Here is a 17,182-nt window from a genome sequence, read left to right as displayed (position 1 = left end):
AATGAAATGATTTTATTGGGGAAAAGGGCAATAGAGAGTGAAAGCTAAGAGGAAGTGTCCGGAATTCCACTGTCTAGCAACGGCTGACATCTCTGAACCCCCTACTTCTGAAAATACGGACGGACAGCAGATGGGAGCCAACTTCCTCAATGGCCATAAACCCACACCTCCCCAACTCTCGGGCACACATTTTTAAGTTGCCTTAACCTGTGGACACACTAACTTTTGGCAGTAGCTAACATGGCACAGTGGAAATCTCTTTAGATTCTAAGTTAGGGCACAGGTATCTGTCTTAACTCCTTTCCCTGTCACTTCAGGCACATTATTTAACCTAAGACTTAGTTTTCCTACCTATAAAATCAGGATAATGTGTGTCTCAGGCATTTCACATGGTTGATTACGATTTTCTCATTTCACATATCAAAAACACACACTCGATAAGCAACAAGGATATATTGTACAGCACAGGGAAGTACAGCCATTATCGTATAATAACTTTTAATGGAGCAAAATCTATAAAGATAATAAATCCCTTTGCGGTACCCCTGAAACTAATATAATATTGTAAATCAACTATGCTTCAATTAAAAAAAACACACTCAGTATTTGTAAAGAGTTGGATGCCTATGACAAGACAATTATGTAAAACCTCTTGCCACTCTGCCCAGTTCTAAACAAGCCACCATTTACAACAGTAAAAAGGCCCCAAATGGAAATCATCCCTCAGATTCATAGAGCCCACGTCATCTTCCTAAGTCATCGCACATACTTCGCCACATTTCAAGGGCCGGAAAGTGTAGCAGTTGGGAATGCAGGCCCCGAAACCAGGCTGCCTGGCCCTTATGCCAGGTCTACAACTTCCAAGCTGTGTGACCTTGGGCAGGTGACTTAACCTTTCAGTTTCCTCATCTGTAAAATGGAGCTAATAATACACACACACTTCCTACTGTGGTTACGACGATTAAATGAGAAAATTCATGTCAAGGGCTTAGACAGTAATGACTCAGTAAACGTTAGCTATTGGTACTGGTCTAGAATGAGTGTCAGCAAATTTTTTTCTTAGCGGTCCAGATACGTACTTTAAGGCTTTATGGGTCAAAAAGCAAAACGGAAGACATTACGCACGAACTTATATAACCCCTGAAAATTGAACTATTCAAAAACGTAGCAACCAGCCTTATCCCATATGCTGTATAAAAACAGGTGGTGGGCTGGAAGTGATCCATGTCTGCAGTTTGCCCACCCTGGTCTAGACAACAGCCCTGTGAGCAAACAGAAGACGTCTGCCGAGAACGCTGACGAAAGGAATCCGAGCTGTCAGTGAGACAATCGAACAAAGCAGGAGATTTAAAAGGACACTGTTAGCAAGTCTCAGAACAACAGAATGGGTATTACATTTGTCTCCCATTTACAGAGAGAGGGGCAAAGCTTCTAGCTCTAAGAAACAAGAGGGTTTTGGACAGACAGACACCGCAGCAACCTTGAACCACTCTGCATTCTTCCTCTTCTTCAGCTAAGAAAGGAATCTGCTGGTGCACAAGCTGACTGAAAAGCTTCTGGCCTTCGAAGCAGACTTCTACAGGGCAAACAAGCAAACTCATAAAGACATAACAAGAGGTTAGCTGTTGGTAGGAATCCGTCCACTGTTCTCACACACTAGGATGACTGTACCCATCCAAAAGCCAGACAAATTACACACACACAGACACACACACACACACAATCTTCTGGCTTTGAGCCACCAATTCCAACCGAATCTGGTTCCTATAGATCGATTCAACACTGCTCTGTAAATGAACGTCTCTCATTAGGGAAACGTTATTATGAGGCAAAGCCGAGGCCGGCAAACTCCCTCCTCACATTCTTTACACAGAGGGAGGGAAATTCACCTGCTCTTTCTAGTCCAAATGTCAGCCACATTCGGATGACACCCACACCTGTCTACATTAATTCCACCGTAGTTAAGTATCTGACCTGCTGGAGGGATTGAACTTGCGCTTTACTGGCGGCTGGTGAAAGGCCTGACGCATCTGATTCACACAGGCACCATGACTGAGGAGGAAGCCTTGGCAGGGAACTTCCTAAAGTGCAGGGCAGTAGGTAAAGGTGTGTTACCTACAAAGGCGAGGTACAGGTAAGGTGGAAGGCACAGAGGTCCAAGGCCCGGGCTCCACAGGTGAGCAGGGCTGACTCTGCGAGGTGCAGCTGGGCCTTCCAGGCAAGTTACTAAACCTCTCTGGCCTCCGTTTTCTCATCTAAAATGGGGCTTCTAATAGTACCACCTATCTCATCTGGGTGTCCTGAGGGTTAAATGAGCAAATGACGTAAGGGCCTCAGCACAGTGCCTGGCACCCTGCAAGCACTAGGCAGTGAACCTTCTTCAGGCGACTCTTCACTAGCGAGTCTCTGGGAGCCACTGGCAAACTCAAGAGACCGGCGTCTATGCCTTTGGACTCTTAACTTCCCCAAGCCTCAGTCTCTTCATCTATCACGTGGCAACACCAAGATCACCATAGTGGGTTTTAGAAGCTTGAATGAATGCTTCTGAAAGTGCCCTGTCAGGCCACACGGATGCAAATGTTATCCTCCTTCCCTCAATCCCATCACTAGTAATGCCAAACGCTAACATGAAAAATGGGAGACGCAGGGTAACGGCTAGCAACAGACCAGAAGACTTAGAGCCAAGCAGTATCTGATAGATCCAGCTCAACCAGCTGCCAGCATATGAGTGAGGACCTTGAGTGGGCGAGTCCCACGTCCCCACGTGCATTTAGTAACTTGTAGCGCTTACATGCCTGAGTAACACTGCAGACGAAACTGTACAGCACAAGCCCATGTGCACAGACAGCTCTGTCATCAGGACTTTGTGTTCAGACCAAGCTGCCCCCATCCAGCATGGTACGGGAGTAAGGAGAGAATACACAGACTGCTCCTTCTTTATAGAATCTTCCAAGTGGAGGGAGGTTACGGGTGGTTTTGCTTCCTTGTTAGGATGCTCTGTTTGTTTCAATATAAATTACCGAAGACGGCTTTAGAGTGACAATCGTCACATCAGCTTCATTTCTTCACCAACCGCTCCCAAGTGCGAAGGGTTTGGGGAAACCCAGGAACCCGCCCCCCATGGGGCGGCAGCCGTGGATGTGGACGCCCACCTTCTCGTAGGGGATCTGCAGCAGCTCCAGCACCACGGCATGGGCGCCCATGTTCCGGAGCAGGCGTTGCTGTTGCTTCCTGCTCTTCCTCACAGAGGCGCCCTCTTGGACACAGAGTTTGCTGAGTCGAATCAAAATCTGGTACAAAGAAAGAATCAAAGTTTCTCCTCCGACCCCCATCTCAGTTCCGAGGACCTAACCTATAGCCTACTGACTACAGTTCATGATACCTCACTGTATACTTGGAATTTGCTAAGGGAGTAGATCTTAAGCATTCTTACCTCCCCCCACTGGCTCCCCCCAAAAACCTAACTATGTGACTGATGGATGTTTAATTAACTTGACTGGGGTAATCATTTCACAGTGCATATGTATATCAAATCATCACTTTGTCAAGTATGTTATAATTTTGTCAATTATACCTCAAAGTTGGAAAAAAATTTTGTTAAGAAAGAAGAAATGAATCTCAGAAAACTAGGAAGTGTAGTTGGAAAAAAGATTGCAGGGGGCGGTATGGACAGGAAGGCAAAAGGATCACAATATATTAAGAACATAAAACGAGGGAAACTCCTCTAACTTGTAGTATCCCTATTGATTGTATTAAACCAAATCCACATATGGCTAAGAACAAGTCTTCCAGAATAACCAATGGATTACGGCTCCATCAGCAAGTGGGATGGTTTCACATCTCCTAAAATGATATGACTCAGCATCACTGCCAAGGACTTGGGAAGAATTTGCTCTAGGGTAAAAAACACCAAGCGCTACCCTCCCAACTTTGAACTAGCCTGTGCAAAGATTCCTAAAGAGACATGGTCCTCATTGGTGGGCACTACGTGCCAGCCGCTGAGGCAAGTCCTTGACAATTTCACCACTTAACTCTTCCTTCAACTGTAAACCTTCAGAAGTATAGGTGCTGGAGGCACCTCTACAAGGTGAGGAGACTGAAGACACACAAATAATAAGTGGCAGAGCTGGATCTGAACCAAGACCTGACACTAAAACCCATGCACTTCACCTCAGAGGTTTACTTTCTCCCTGTTCCACTTTCCATGAAGGGAAAAGCTCACAAGGGAGCACTTACCTCTTTGACCACCCTGTAGTTGTAGCTACTGGTGCTCTCATGCTTCTGGGACTTGTTGTTCCCCTCCTAGGAACCAAGATGAACATGAGTGCGGTTTGTACAACTCTTAGGTTCCTGTCTGTTTGTTAGCATTAGCATCACAATTTAGGAAAGAACAGGAGTTTTGCAGCGTTTTCTAGCCATCATGCGGGGTTTGTGCCTGTCATTCACTTGCTCACAACTCAGCTCCCCTCTGATGGGAGAGGATGCACATTATTGCACTGATGGGGGAGAAGATGATGGTCCAGGCATGGCTGGAGAACAGGTTCTTTCCCAAGTGTGTCTGCAAGGGACACCTGGAGCTAGTTCACTCAAAGTCTGTTCTACATGGGCCACGGTGGCACGAGAGATGACGCTGAACTTGTATTTGTAGCTCACTTCCTGGAAGAATGGCTGTCACCCTGTTAACAAGCAGACCTCTTGAGAATCAAGCCCATCCTATAATCTGCATTTTTATCTAAAACCAGAGGAGGACGTTTACTTGTTCTGAGGACCCCATCCATCTCCTCCTGCAGCGTAACTTGTGTGTCACCCACCTCCGTTTTCTTATGTTCATTTTCACCAGATGCACCGTCCATGGCCTCGTCGGGGCCCTGCCCTTTGTACACCCAAAGCTCTGACTTCTCCACGATGGATCGCAGTTGGTCCAAGTCTTGTTTGATCTGTTTGTAGTTGTCGACATCTTGGCTGGTAACAAGCAGTTGAACCTGAACGAATGCAATTCAATAGTGACTCACAACAGACTCTCAGACACAATGCCAACAACACACACACACACACACACACACACACACACGCGCGCACACACACACACACACAGCAACCCGACCTACCTGTTTGAAGGCCTGCAGGACCTCCTGCCTCTGACTGAAGTGCCGAAAGAGGAGCTGCAGGGCCCCTGACACCAGGGGTGGGTAGTCGTGCATCGTCAAATGCAGCAGGACCCGGAGGAAGGTTCTGCCGCCGTGGTCGTCCAGGTCCAGTGGCGTGTTCTCCTCACTGAGGGGAAAGGCCAAATGAGCCAAGACGCCCTCTCCCGTGTCCTTGGGCCCAGACACACCTCACCTAGTGAGATTCCTAACTCTGTATCCCCCCTCAGCCGACCTGGCTTTTCATTGCCTCATTTAACAACACACAACCTTATTTGCTCTTCAAATATATTCTGAGGTGAGGGGGCAGTTAAGCTGTCCCAACTGGGGACTTCCCTGGTGGTGCAGTGGTTAAGAATCCGCCTGTCAATGCAGGGGACATGGGTTCGATCCTTGGACCGGGAAGATCCCACATGCCGCGGAGCAACTAAGCCCGTGCACTGCAACTACTGAGCAATAGGTAACTCAACCAAGTGTGCATATCCTAAGAGTTATGCATAGAGGGTGTTTATACCAAGTTTGCCGGTGTTTGAGGCTTACAGGTATTTGAGTCTCAATGTCTCAATTTGAGTAACAATGTTTTGAGTCAACACTGAGCAATCTCATCTTTTAGAAAGGGGTTCATACCTTAATCTCATGTTAGGGACAATGAAAGAACAGTATAGGTGTCTGTGTCCTTTTCATCGTTGCTTGGCTTCTAAAGGGCTCGGGGGTGACTGCAGCCCATTAGCAGCAATGACCTTGCTACACTCACTCTGTTTCGAGCGCCCCCTTTCTTTCAACTCTATTTCCTCACCATTTAAAAAAGTTTTGTAATGTGTGTGCTTTGGGAAACCTCCGTCAATTCTTTCTGTTGTAAGCAGGAAACACACACACACATGAACCCAACTAAGATCACTCTGACTGAGTACTGAGAGTTATAAAGAGAGCAGTCAAACAGCCTAAACCCAGAGACTAAACGTTTCCTAGAACAGTAAAGGAGAAGCCTTTGAGAGCTAGAAAAGAGAGGCCTCCCCCATCTTAGAACCACCTACAAAACAGAAACTGAAAATATACTTTCCTTCCTCCAAAGATGCCTTCGGCTTGCTCTTCAATGTGTTCGAAATCAAGAGCACCTGAAAATCAGAGAACAGAACTTCAGGTGCAGGAAGGGGTGGAAACGTGCCGCTCGTGAACTCCCCCCAAGACAGGCTCGCCCCTGCCCCTCAGGCCTTGATAGGTGGGGTTATTCCTACCACCACCCTTCTCCTTATCCATCACCACTATTTCCTGGGCAGGAAAAAGCATCCACCATGAGTAAAAGTTGGTAGTGGACAGTAAATTTTCTTGGGAGAGTTTTGTTTTTGTTTTCTGGTATTTCACCATAACACTAGAACCCTCAGCTGTCTTATGACTAAGACACTCCAAGACGGAAGGAAGTAAGATCTATCCCAGAAGCCATCTGGGCCCTTTCAATTATTCCCCTGCCCCAAAAGGGTAACTCCCAGGGTCTCATTCTAAAATGCAGTCATCTTCAAAAACGTTCACATATTACCCTTGTTCTAGAACATACTCTTTGGACTTGCAGTTTTCATTAGACCCAGGTCCCATTTTATGGCGGAAACCCCATTCCGGCATCACTAACCTGGTACATTACTTGGTCCCTCTTGGCTGCTGGTTCCGGAGGATGTTTCTGAAGTCTGGGAATTGCTTTCATCAAACTCCCGCTTAAATATACACAGGAGGCAGGAGATCCTATAATCCAGCCTCACATTCAAAATAAACTAAAGATTCAAGTGGAAATGGAAACAGACTGGTTACATTAGCAGACCACCTGGAACATTCTGCCAAGCCACCGCGCTCTGGCTGGGCCTGGCGTCTGCTGCATCAATTACCTTAAACGCTACGTGAGCCAGACATTTGGCTTAGATTTCAAACAGTCACTTTAACAAAAGACTTCTAGGACTATATCAAGTTTGCCCACAGCACCTTAGCTTCTAGTGTAAACTCCAGCGTCCCGGCAATTAATTTAATGCTCAGGACAATAAATCACTCACTCTCCACTCCATCCTCTATAAAACATTGCTTTAGTTCAAGTACTGAATGCCAACTCTGGGCCTTAAGAAGGGTGAAGTTGGCTGCTTTTAAAAGAACTGACAGAGAAAAATGTGTTTTCAGTACTGAAAATTAGTTTGGTTCTTATTTTCTATTACTGATTGTTTTCTTTGATGTAGATACAATCCCTTGGGCTCCCTCTTCTTTCACTCCCTGTATTCCCTCCCAGTTCACTCCAACAGAAAGTCACTTTTTCCATGTTTGTGGCTGGAGCCAAAATGAAAGATCAAACATCTGGCACTGTTTAAGGGCCTTACCGACATGCTCCCTTCCGTGCTCTCCTTATCTCTGCCTGGCCCTCCTGGCGACCTTACCCAGTGCCAGGGCTGTCACCTCTCCTGGATTGAAACAGATCCTTGGCTTATCTTCCAAGCTCTCGGTCCACGTTTCCTACTGACTGCTGGACATCCCCTTTGGTGCTTTCCCAGAGTCTCAAACTCAGTATTGTACCAAACTAACAGTGTCCATTCTGCCTGGGTTCTCCCACCCTCAGTCAACCTCAGGACCATCAACTCTTCCCTCCTTGATACACACATCTCATCAGTGACTAAGCCCTGCTGGTTCTACCTCTGCCACTCTCCACGGATCTCTCTCCCGCCGTCGTTTACCCCCACTCACAGCCTCTATCTCCCTCCTCGGCCATTACGGAAACAAGTTTACCAGATCCACATCTCAAAGGTGCTTATTCTTAGGTTAGCTCCCTGCTTGAAAAAGTTCAAAGGCTCCCCACAGAGTAAAGTCCTAATACTTCAGGCACCCAGAGCTCCCTAGAGCATAGCGCAGTCCGCCTTTCCAACCTCATTTCTGATAACTCCCCTTCAGCACACTCCACGTCCCTGCCCAAGGAGAACAGCTTACGGACCCATGCGTCATGATGCCCTGGTTCAACCTGCTCCATCCACCCAAGAACGTCCCCTTGTTTCTATACATATCCCGTCCAGGCCTAGAGGCTCCAAGAAAATCTTACCTCCTCTGGTCCTTCCTAATTGGGACCACATGACCTACCCGTATCTCGGGACAACACTTTTCTCACGGTTTTATTTCCATGCACACACAGCTTCATCATACCTTATCTTCCTGTTAGACTATAAACCCCCTGTAGACATAGCCTGTGTCCAAATCATCTGTGCATTCCTCACAGAGCCCAGCAAAGTGCCTTGCATATGGTAAGGGATCAGTAAGTATTTGCTGAAAGAATGAATCCATCAACCAAATGTTCTCAGATTACTACAGTGAGTAGACCTCAAGATGTAACCAAGCTTCACACCGCATCGATTCTGACAAACATGCACGATATTCACATACTTGGGACCTGTAAGCCATGGCCTAAGAAAGCCTTGAAATCCTTCTCTATCTTTGGTCAGACATAAATTTAAGGAGTTTTCTTCTTTATTTAAATCACTCTTTATTGCCTTCAGTAATTATTCTGAGGAGTCCCAGGGATGTTTTCAAACCATTAGTTAACTGTGATTTCAGAATCGAAAAAAAATCCTCAAATCTGTAAACATTTATAGTTCTCTACTCCATGTTCCGGGGTTGAGATTAGACAGTGCGGGATGAAAGAGAAAGGTGATAACAGTATTCTTGTCATGAAGGAACAGCTGGTTTCGTTAATGAATAAAAAATTACCAAGGAGCAGGAAGAGGAAACGCACACTGTTGGCAGGCTGGGAGGTTCTCACATGGAAGATCACGTACGGCCTCTCCAGTAAACTGGCTCCCACCCCCTCTTGCCTAGGCCAGGACTTTGCTCCTACAATTATCCTCTCTCCCCTTCATCAGTAAGTCTTCCCTCTCTGCATGATCACTCCCATTCAGCATACAACCTTGCTGACATCTCCCAACTTAAATAGTACCAATAATCACCCTGCAGCCACCTTTCCACTTTTCTCTGTTCATCTTTACAGCAAATCCACCCAAGAGGTTGTATGTATTGACTCCCCACTTCATCTTCTCCCATTCTCTCTTGAACCTGACCTGTTCCCAGACTTGTCAAGTATGCTACCACCTCAGGTCTTGGCCTTTATTGTTCCCTCTTGGAGTCCCGGAGACTGTTTTCCTAGATACCCACATACTAGCTCCCTCACTGCTTTCAGGTCTCTGATCACGTAACCTTAATGGGGAGACCTTCTCTGACAACTCCATCAGAAACAGTACCCGTGGCCTTTACCCCCAATGGCCTCCAAACCATCTTGACTCTCTTTTATAGTTTAACATCTCTGCCTCCTATCAAAATGTAAGCAGGAATGATTCTGTTCATTGCAGGATCTTCAGTGCTTAAAAGTACTCGGCATGCTCTGACAAGTACAGGCTTCTGGTAACGGACTATACTGCTGGACTGAATGAACAAGCATTTTCAGAACTCTAATGGAAAACTGATGAACTCATAAAAGTGCTAACAAAAGATCAAGATAAAAAAAAAGCTAATTACATGGGATTGAGTGAACTGATGAGGATGATTATAATTTTTGTGACTTTTTGTTTGAATTAAAAAAAAAAATCCCACAAGGACTCAGAGGCAAAAAATATACAAATCAATTTTCACTGCAAAGTAGTGTTACGGTGGAGGATTACTGGACTGAATGTCAATATTATGACATAGTACGAGTGTGTTTCATGTTTGGTAATTGCAATCATTGTTGCTTTTGTTGTGATCATCCACTTACAATGCTTGCTGTTAATTTATTTATCTCTTGTAAAAATAAAATACAGTGTGTGTGTGTGAAAAAAAGACTAAATGAGATAATGCATATGAAAAAAAAGTATTAGAAACAAATATGCTTTATTCTCATTGTTAACTGAAATGGTAGATGATGTTTAAATGGTATAATTATAATTAATTTGTAATGTGGTACTCAAAATTTAGACAAATATAACCCTCTCACAGTAACACTGTTAGAGGGAAAAGAAAAAAAAACTACTCGGCATGGAATCAGTCTCTATAAATGTCTGTTGAATGAATGAATGAATGAATAAGGGAGGGAGGAAGGGAAGGATTATGGGAGGAGTTACAAACTTAATGGAACCTTGAATGAGTTATGAACAAAAAACAGGGAATGTATAGAAGCGTAAGTGAGTTAATTCTAAGTGGGTGAAGACAGAGACCAATGACTAGGGAAACGTAAGGTAACTGCAGAAAGTGTGGCATGGTTGGAGGAACAGGGCATGCTGGGGAGGGACAGGAGATGACAGCACAGGGAGCAGAGGGCCAATTCAGAAACAGCACTTGAGGCTGAGCTAAGACTCTACCTCCACTCTCTTCCCAGAAAGCCTAGGGCTCCATAAAAGCAGGGACACTGGATGCAGATGGTCCCCTGGGAAGCACACTCCCGCTCACCCTGCACCCGCCCCGGCCCACGGTTACCTGGAGTATTTCAATGATCTTCAACTTGGTGTCCATCACCATGATGTCCTCCTTCTCCGGCTCTGCTTGCTTCACGTTGCCCTCAGGGGCGGCGGCCGTGGGAGTCATGGGCAGGAAGCCTCCTCCCCGGAGCACCACCTGGGTCATCAGCTCGCCAACCCCATGGATGGACCGCATCACGTTACTACCTAAGAAGGGCCAGGACAAACTTTGGTCATGACATCCCTGGTGTGCGCTCTGGGCACCTGGCCAGGGGCAGAGGCTCTTCGGGACAAATCACTTAACATGTGTCTATTCCAATATACTCTAAGAGCCTGGGAACCTGAAACGGTTAACAACCATCAGAAATGCAGGGCTTCAAGGAGTAGGGGAAAGAGTATGGAGCATTTATGTATGTTAATTCACCTGCCAAATTTTATTGGCCACCTACTACATGCTTGTTGCTGTGCACAGAACTAGGGATGCAGGAGCTAACAAGACACACATCTGGTGCCGCTACCGAAAGCCACTTGATCTTGAATACATTATGCTACCTCTGAGGGTCAGTTTCTTCCACTATAAAATGAGAATAACGGAGCCCAACTGACAGAGATTAAGTGGCAAAATGTATGCAAATGACTGAGCAAGCACAGCCCCCAACAGATAGTAGGACGTAAGTAAACGTACTTTTTCTATTCTAGCTGTAGAGACCAGTTAAACAATAATCCACACATGAGTACCTAGTGTGTGTCTACTACGACCCTAAAACAGAGGGGGAAAAAAAACATATAAAGGCAGATTTTCCTATTTACAAATTGGAAATAGGATACCCAGACACAGTCTGGATTTCACGTACTCATATACTAATATAAACATCTGAGGACCTCATGACACATCAAGAACAATGACATGTATTTTTAAGACATAAGCATTAGGCAAGCGTTGGGCAACTTTCAAATGTTGCAGTGAAATGTACAGACTCATACATATAACTATAAAAATACAATAAAGTGTTAATAATCACTGACTCTAAGTCGTGGGTCTACAGGTGTCCACTGTACTATTCTTGCCGCCTTTATTTATATCTGAAAATGTTCATAATGAAAAGTTAAGAAAAGGACAAAGAAAGGACGCGTCATCACACAGTAGGTATGAGAAGAGCAGAAGGAGAGGCCGGGCAAGCGAGTCCCGACCTATGGGTGCCATGAGACCTCCCTCCTCAGCTTCTCCATGTTATTCTCACCTTTATTCTCCTCTCCCTTTGCCATCTTGCTGATGGGGAAGATTGTGGTCACGTGCACACAGTCCAATATGGCCAGGAGGATTTTGGTTAATCGCAGGAGGTCAGAGAAGTTGTAGAAACCAAAGTATATGAGATTCCTAGCTAAGTTTACAACCTATTGTATTTAAAAAAGAGAGAGAGGAGGAATTAAATAAACAGTATCCTTCACTTGCGTTTTAGGTTGACTATTTTATATATGACTGACTCTGACCTTCTTTACAGTAAGAGAAGGTATGTATTTTACTTGCAGTTTCTGACCAAATTTCATTTTGTTTCATAAGGAGAAAAAATAAGAAACAAAACCCTGCAAAGCTACTGATCTGCTCTGATGACTGGTTAATGAGAGACTGACCTCATCATTGGCTCTGTGCAGCTTCCCAGAGATAATACGGGGCAAGCCAAGGCATACAAATCAACGATCCAGACAACACAGCCGTCCCTGGAAACCTGATTCCTCAAAAGGCAAAGTGTCTCAAAGAGAAACACTCAGCTCAGAGGTGAGAAGGATTTATGTCCCTCAAATGATTCATCTGTGACAGATCCCGAGCACAGACTGTTTCTTTCCTGTCACTTTTAATATAATGTACAGATTATACATAACGTTCTATCCTTTTTACAGGATTCAGTTCACCAGATGTATTTCTTCCAGGAGCATGACTGCCTTAAGGCAAGTAACTGGTATTCGTTCTATTTCACTCTGCAACAGAACTGAGCTGAATTCCTTTTTATTACAAAACCAGAGTATCATGATAAAAAAAAAAACCACCACCTATTTTCTATTTACCCCATAGAACAATGCTCAACACGAAGCAGACAAAACACACGATCACCGCACCGTGAGTTACCTCAAATGTAAGTTTATTTTTCTCCTTATCAGAGAAAGGGAACCTCTGACACACCACATCTCTTAAATACTCCTCCACAAATTCCATGGTCTGAGCAAACCTCTCCTTAATTTCATCTTTGGAAGTACCACTACTATCATAGCTAAAAGGAAAGGAGAAAGAAATCAAATGTCAAGTTCTGACCAGCGAGGCCTTCCCTGTTTGCTGAGCCCCCGAAGCTAACACCATCCACCCCAACGCTTCCCATCCTCCTGCCCCTACTTTACGTTTCCCTCCTCAGCACCCACCACACCAAGGTATACATTTTAGTCCTTTATCTTGGTTACTGTCTGTCTTGCCCCACTAGTGTACACACAGTTTTCTTGTTTGTTGCCAGATAGATTCCTTGAGCCTGGCATGCGGGAGACACTTAAACATTTGTTGAATAAAAGAGATATAAAAGGACAATCATGCCATCTTTTACATTCTTGAGGAAACAAATAACATTTGCCACCCTTAATTATATCTTAAGCTTAAAGAAAAAATGACTTATCTTTCCTCTCTGATTTAACCAGACTTATTAACCTGACCATAAGTGGTTTGTTTGTCTTCGGCTACATAGAACACTATAACTAAGAAGTTTTAAAGCAACGTGGATGAGGTCTTAACAGGGTGAAGGAGCCAGGCTCACTCATCAATGGCGATCTCGGAGGGAATCTCGGACCAGAGGCGGGCGTATTTCACGGGAGTGACTTGCTCCTGTGGGTCTCGGTCCACATGCATGTGGAGCATGAGACGGCAGAAGGACGCCCGCAGGTCATAGGGCAGGTTCTCATCAGACATGCAGCGGAGAATGAGATCCACGTCCAGCTGGCCTGAGATTTCGTTGATGGCGAGGTACTGGCGGTCCAGGCACATCCTCGCAAAGAGGTTCAGCTGGTACCTGGAGAAGAGGAAAGTTACAAAGGTCTCACTCTCATGGAAACACACAGCAGGAGAGTCGCGGGGGGCCCCAACTCTCATAGGAGTGACAGGTGGCCACGGGAACTTACACATCAACACTCTTCACTTGCTTGTGTATCCAAACTCTGGCTTCTGTACCAAGCGGAAAAAGGAACAGTTCAAGCCATGCCAACAGTCACATGTGCCTACCCTGCTGTGTGGGAATAATTACATGGCTAGTTGATGCCGTTTCGCCCTTGTTTATTTTATAAAATGGGGGGGGGAGCATTAGGCTGCAAACGGTTGCCTGTTTCTTTAGTTCTGCTTTTATGCAGCACATGAAAGACCGCATAGGAAATGGTAAAGGTTTCAGACCCTTACTGAGTCTGCTTAGAAATTTTATGATACTTTCAGGGTCTTATCCCATAGAGCTCTCCCCTTTGACTTTTACACACATGTGAATAACATGGTAGAAGAAATAGGGGGCTCCTCAAAATGTTACAGTTTCTTCCTCACCTAATTACACATGATCTCTGTTAACTTCCAAATCTGACCACTGAAACACTCTTCCTCATTCACTGTCAGCAGAAGACATACCAAACATTAAAAGAGTAACCATTCCCATAATGTGAAATAAGAAAGCCATAAGGTTCCACAGTGGCAAATTCCAGCTTCTGACTTTAAAACCCTACTTATTACCAATAATCATGAGTTGGAAATATTCTCAACCGCACTAGATATCAGTAAAATGAGGATTAACCTATGTTCTATTTCATGCTCGTAAGATTAACAAAAATTTAAAAAGCATCACAGTATTCAGAGATAGCAAAGACAAAGGGAAACAAAAGTTCTCTTTTGGTGGGAATGTACACCAAAATAGCCAATTTAGGATTGGTTGGTCAGTTTAAAATATGCATACCCCCAATCTCGTAATTCCCTGGTATAGAATGGAAACTCCTACACATGTGCACAAATTTGAACAAGGATATTTCCCGACATGAAAAACTAAATTGTGGCATACACTGAATATCAAAGAGCAATGAAAATGTGGCACGGTAATAAAATGGAAGAGCATTCAGCAGTCAACATGAAAGAAACGGACCTACCACCATTAGCATGAATCCACTTCAGAAACAATATGAAAAAATAAGGCAGATTCCAGAACGGAACTCAGACTCTGAAACCATTTATATAAAATTTTAAGAATCAGCAAAATACTATGTATTATTTATGAATGTACAGAAATGTAAACTATAAACACACAAAGAGTGTGGAAGGTCACACACCATCTGCATGAATGGAGAGAAAGAATACAGGAGGTAACAAAGGGCATTGTAATTGCAAAGTTTTATTTATTTCTATTAAAAAATGCTGTAAGCACTTCCTCATCTTTCCTTCCCTCTTCTTTTATTTTAAAAGTATTTATTGAGTCAGCAGATCTCAGAGCTGGGACCGAGGTGACGCTGGGATGGAGGAGGTGACCGGCAGCGATGCAGACTGAGCAACACAGCGGGGACAGTGCCAGCCAGGTTCTCGCTGTCAGAGGAACGAGTTATGAATACAAAAGGGTGAAGGCTAGAATAACGCTACAGTGTTGGAACAGAATTGGAAGTACTGATGTGAACTCATGATTTTTATTACATTTATATAGGTCGATATAGAAATAGATATGTGTGTGTCTACGTGGACAAACAGATGTGTGTACAGACACACACATTTCCTAGCTCTGTCTGGAAAGTTCTATGACATTGTAACTATTGTCTCTATTTTACAGATAAAGAAACTAGGACGTAAAGAGGTGAATAACTTGACCAAAGTCAAAAAGCTACTATGTAGAGAGGTGACCCCGCAGCCTGACTCTTAACTACTACAAAATATATCCGTGTCGTGTGCCGTGCTATGTAGGGATCAACTGTAACTGGGGGCTGATGCAAACACTCAGCCTTCTTGTGACAGAGCCACACCCAGATAGCAACGTCCTATCTAAGTATCAATGAAACCTTACACTCTACAAACTCCTGAAGTACACATCCGTCTTTCTGACGGACGATCTCATCAGAGGACACCCATGCCGCCCTCGCACCTGTAGTAGCTGAGGACGTCTCGGTCTTCTTTCTGCCCCTCCTTAGCATCCTGCGCCAGTTCCCTCACACTCTTACTGCGAACCTCTTTGGTGCTGTCCCTCCAAAACAGCCACACCTCTTCCTCATCCTCTCCTGCCTCCAGAGCGTTCTCTCCAGTAGAAACACCTTCAAATTCGAAACGAGAGAGTACCAACCTGGAAAATAAGAGGAGGGGGGACACTCATTATGTCTGAAATCCTTGCTCATCACGGATCAACTGTATTAATGCGTTGAACTCTAGCTGCACTTTCAGCACAAAGACACACACAGAAAGCCACTTTACTTCTCCCACCGGCAGAATCACAAAGAACCAAACATTAACGTCTCCATACACTTTAGCCCAGGGGTTCTCCGCCAGGGTGACTGTGTCTCCCAGGGGACATTTAGCAATGTCTGGAGACATTTTTGGTTGTCCCAACCAAATGGGAGGGGTACTGTTGGCACCTAGCAGGTAGAAGCAGGGAGGCTGCTACACATCCTACAATGCAGAGGACAGAACCCACAGCAAAGAACTACGTGGTCCCGAACATCAAAAGGCCAAGGATGAGAAAGTCGGAATTAGCCCAAGCCCAAAATTAAGCTATGCATGAGAAACAAAAAAAAATCGCTAGTTTAGAGCATAATTTAGTGTTTTTTAAATAAACTTCTTTTAAACATTGTTTTTAACATTTAAATATTACTGGCACTATGCTTCTCAGGAAAACTGCTCCCCTGCTAAAAATGAATTGCTACTATTACCAAAACTTCTGTGGACCCATGAACCCTTTTTGAACAGTGATGCGTTAACAAGCTCTTCCCTACAATGACTTAATATCAATAATGAATTACCTCCTTTAAAACTTAAAACGGATGATCATAATTAGAGAATTTTAAACTCTTAAAATGAAACCAAGGGTGTGTAAAACGTTCCCTGGTGAGCTCACATTACTGTCAAAGTAGGTGACATCACCATGCAGAGGAGCCCACACCAAAAGCAAACTTGAAAATTCCTCTGATCGAGACCTTTGCAAGAGGACGATCAATAGCCAGCCAACCTGGCTTCAGAAATCAGGGAGCTGGGTTTCATCACCTATGAGCACAGACATCCACTGAGCCACACATTCTCCATCTAAATCCCGTCCTCATCTTTCTTTACCTTAAACCCGCACGTCTCACTCACTTGGTCTCAATCAGAATGTCAGCGTTGGTTGGATTCAGCACAGCTTTACATATCAGTTCCTGGGTCACCGGAATGGATTTGTTCATGGACACGCAGAGATCAGAGAGGTAATCTAAGAATCTATCGAGAAAGAGAAACCAAATTAAACAGTTTCTGTACACAGAGCAGGGGCTGGGCTCTGGGAGCCTGGCTCTCCCTCAAGAGGACTGACCCAGCCTACCTTTAACACAAGTCAGAGACGCTTTGGGTTTTAGTGTCAGCATCCATGGAAC

The 17,182-nt window shown here is 44.6% G+C and overlaps 1 protein-coding gene across 6 annotated transcripts in view; it reads right to left on the bottom strand.

Moving 5' to 3' along the window:
- ITPR1 (inositol 1,4,5-trisphosphate receptor type 1) overlaps positions 1-17,182 on the bottom strand; it is a 318,999-nt gene that overhangs the window by 145,703 nt on the left and 156,114 nt on the right. For all 6 annotated transcript variants that reach the window (XM_027121458.1, XM_027121453.1, XM_027121455.1 and 3 more), the window contains 12 exons: positions 16,911-17,030; positions 15,712-15,906; positions 13,378-13,629; positions 12,708-12,849; positions 11,824-11,977; positions 10,602-10,789; positions 6,769-6,907; positions 6,205-6,259; positions 5,109-5,274; positions 4,812-4,982; positions 4,237-4,302; positions 3,153-3,290 (listed from right to left, as the gene is read on the bottom strand). In XM_027121458.1, the coding sequence (XP_026977259.1) occupies positions 3,153-3,290; positions 4,237-4,302; positions 4,812-4,982; positions 5,109-5,274; positions 6,205-6,259; positions 6,769-6,907; positions 10,602-10,789; positions 11,824-11,977; positions 12,708-12,849; positions 13,378-13,629; positions 15,712-15,906; positions 16,911-17,030 (1,786 nt within the window). The remainder of the gene's footprint in view (positions 1-3,152; positions 3,291-4,236; positions 4,303-4,811; positions 4,983-5,108; positions 5,275-6,204; positions 6,260-6,768; positions 6,908-10,601; positions 10,790-11,823; positions 11,978-12,707; positions 12,850-13,377; positions 13,630-15,711; positions 15,907-16,910; positions 17,031-17,182) is intronic.

The sequence above is a fragment of the Aethalodelphis obliquidens genome, unplaced genomic scaffold, assembly GCF_003676395.1.
Source record: "Aethalodelphis obliquidens isolate GAN/ISIS:26980383/991018 unplaced genomic scaffold, ASM367639v1 scaffold22, whole genome shotgun sequence".
Lineage (NCBI taxonomy): Eukaryota > Metazoa > Chordata > Mammalia > Artiodactyla > Delphinidae > Aethalodelphis > Aethalodelphis obliquidens.
This window is presented reverse-complemented; position numbering and strand designations above follow the sequence as displayed.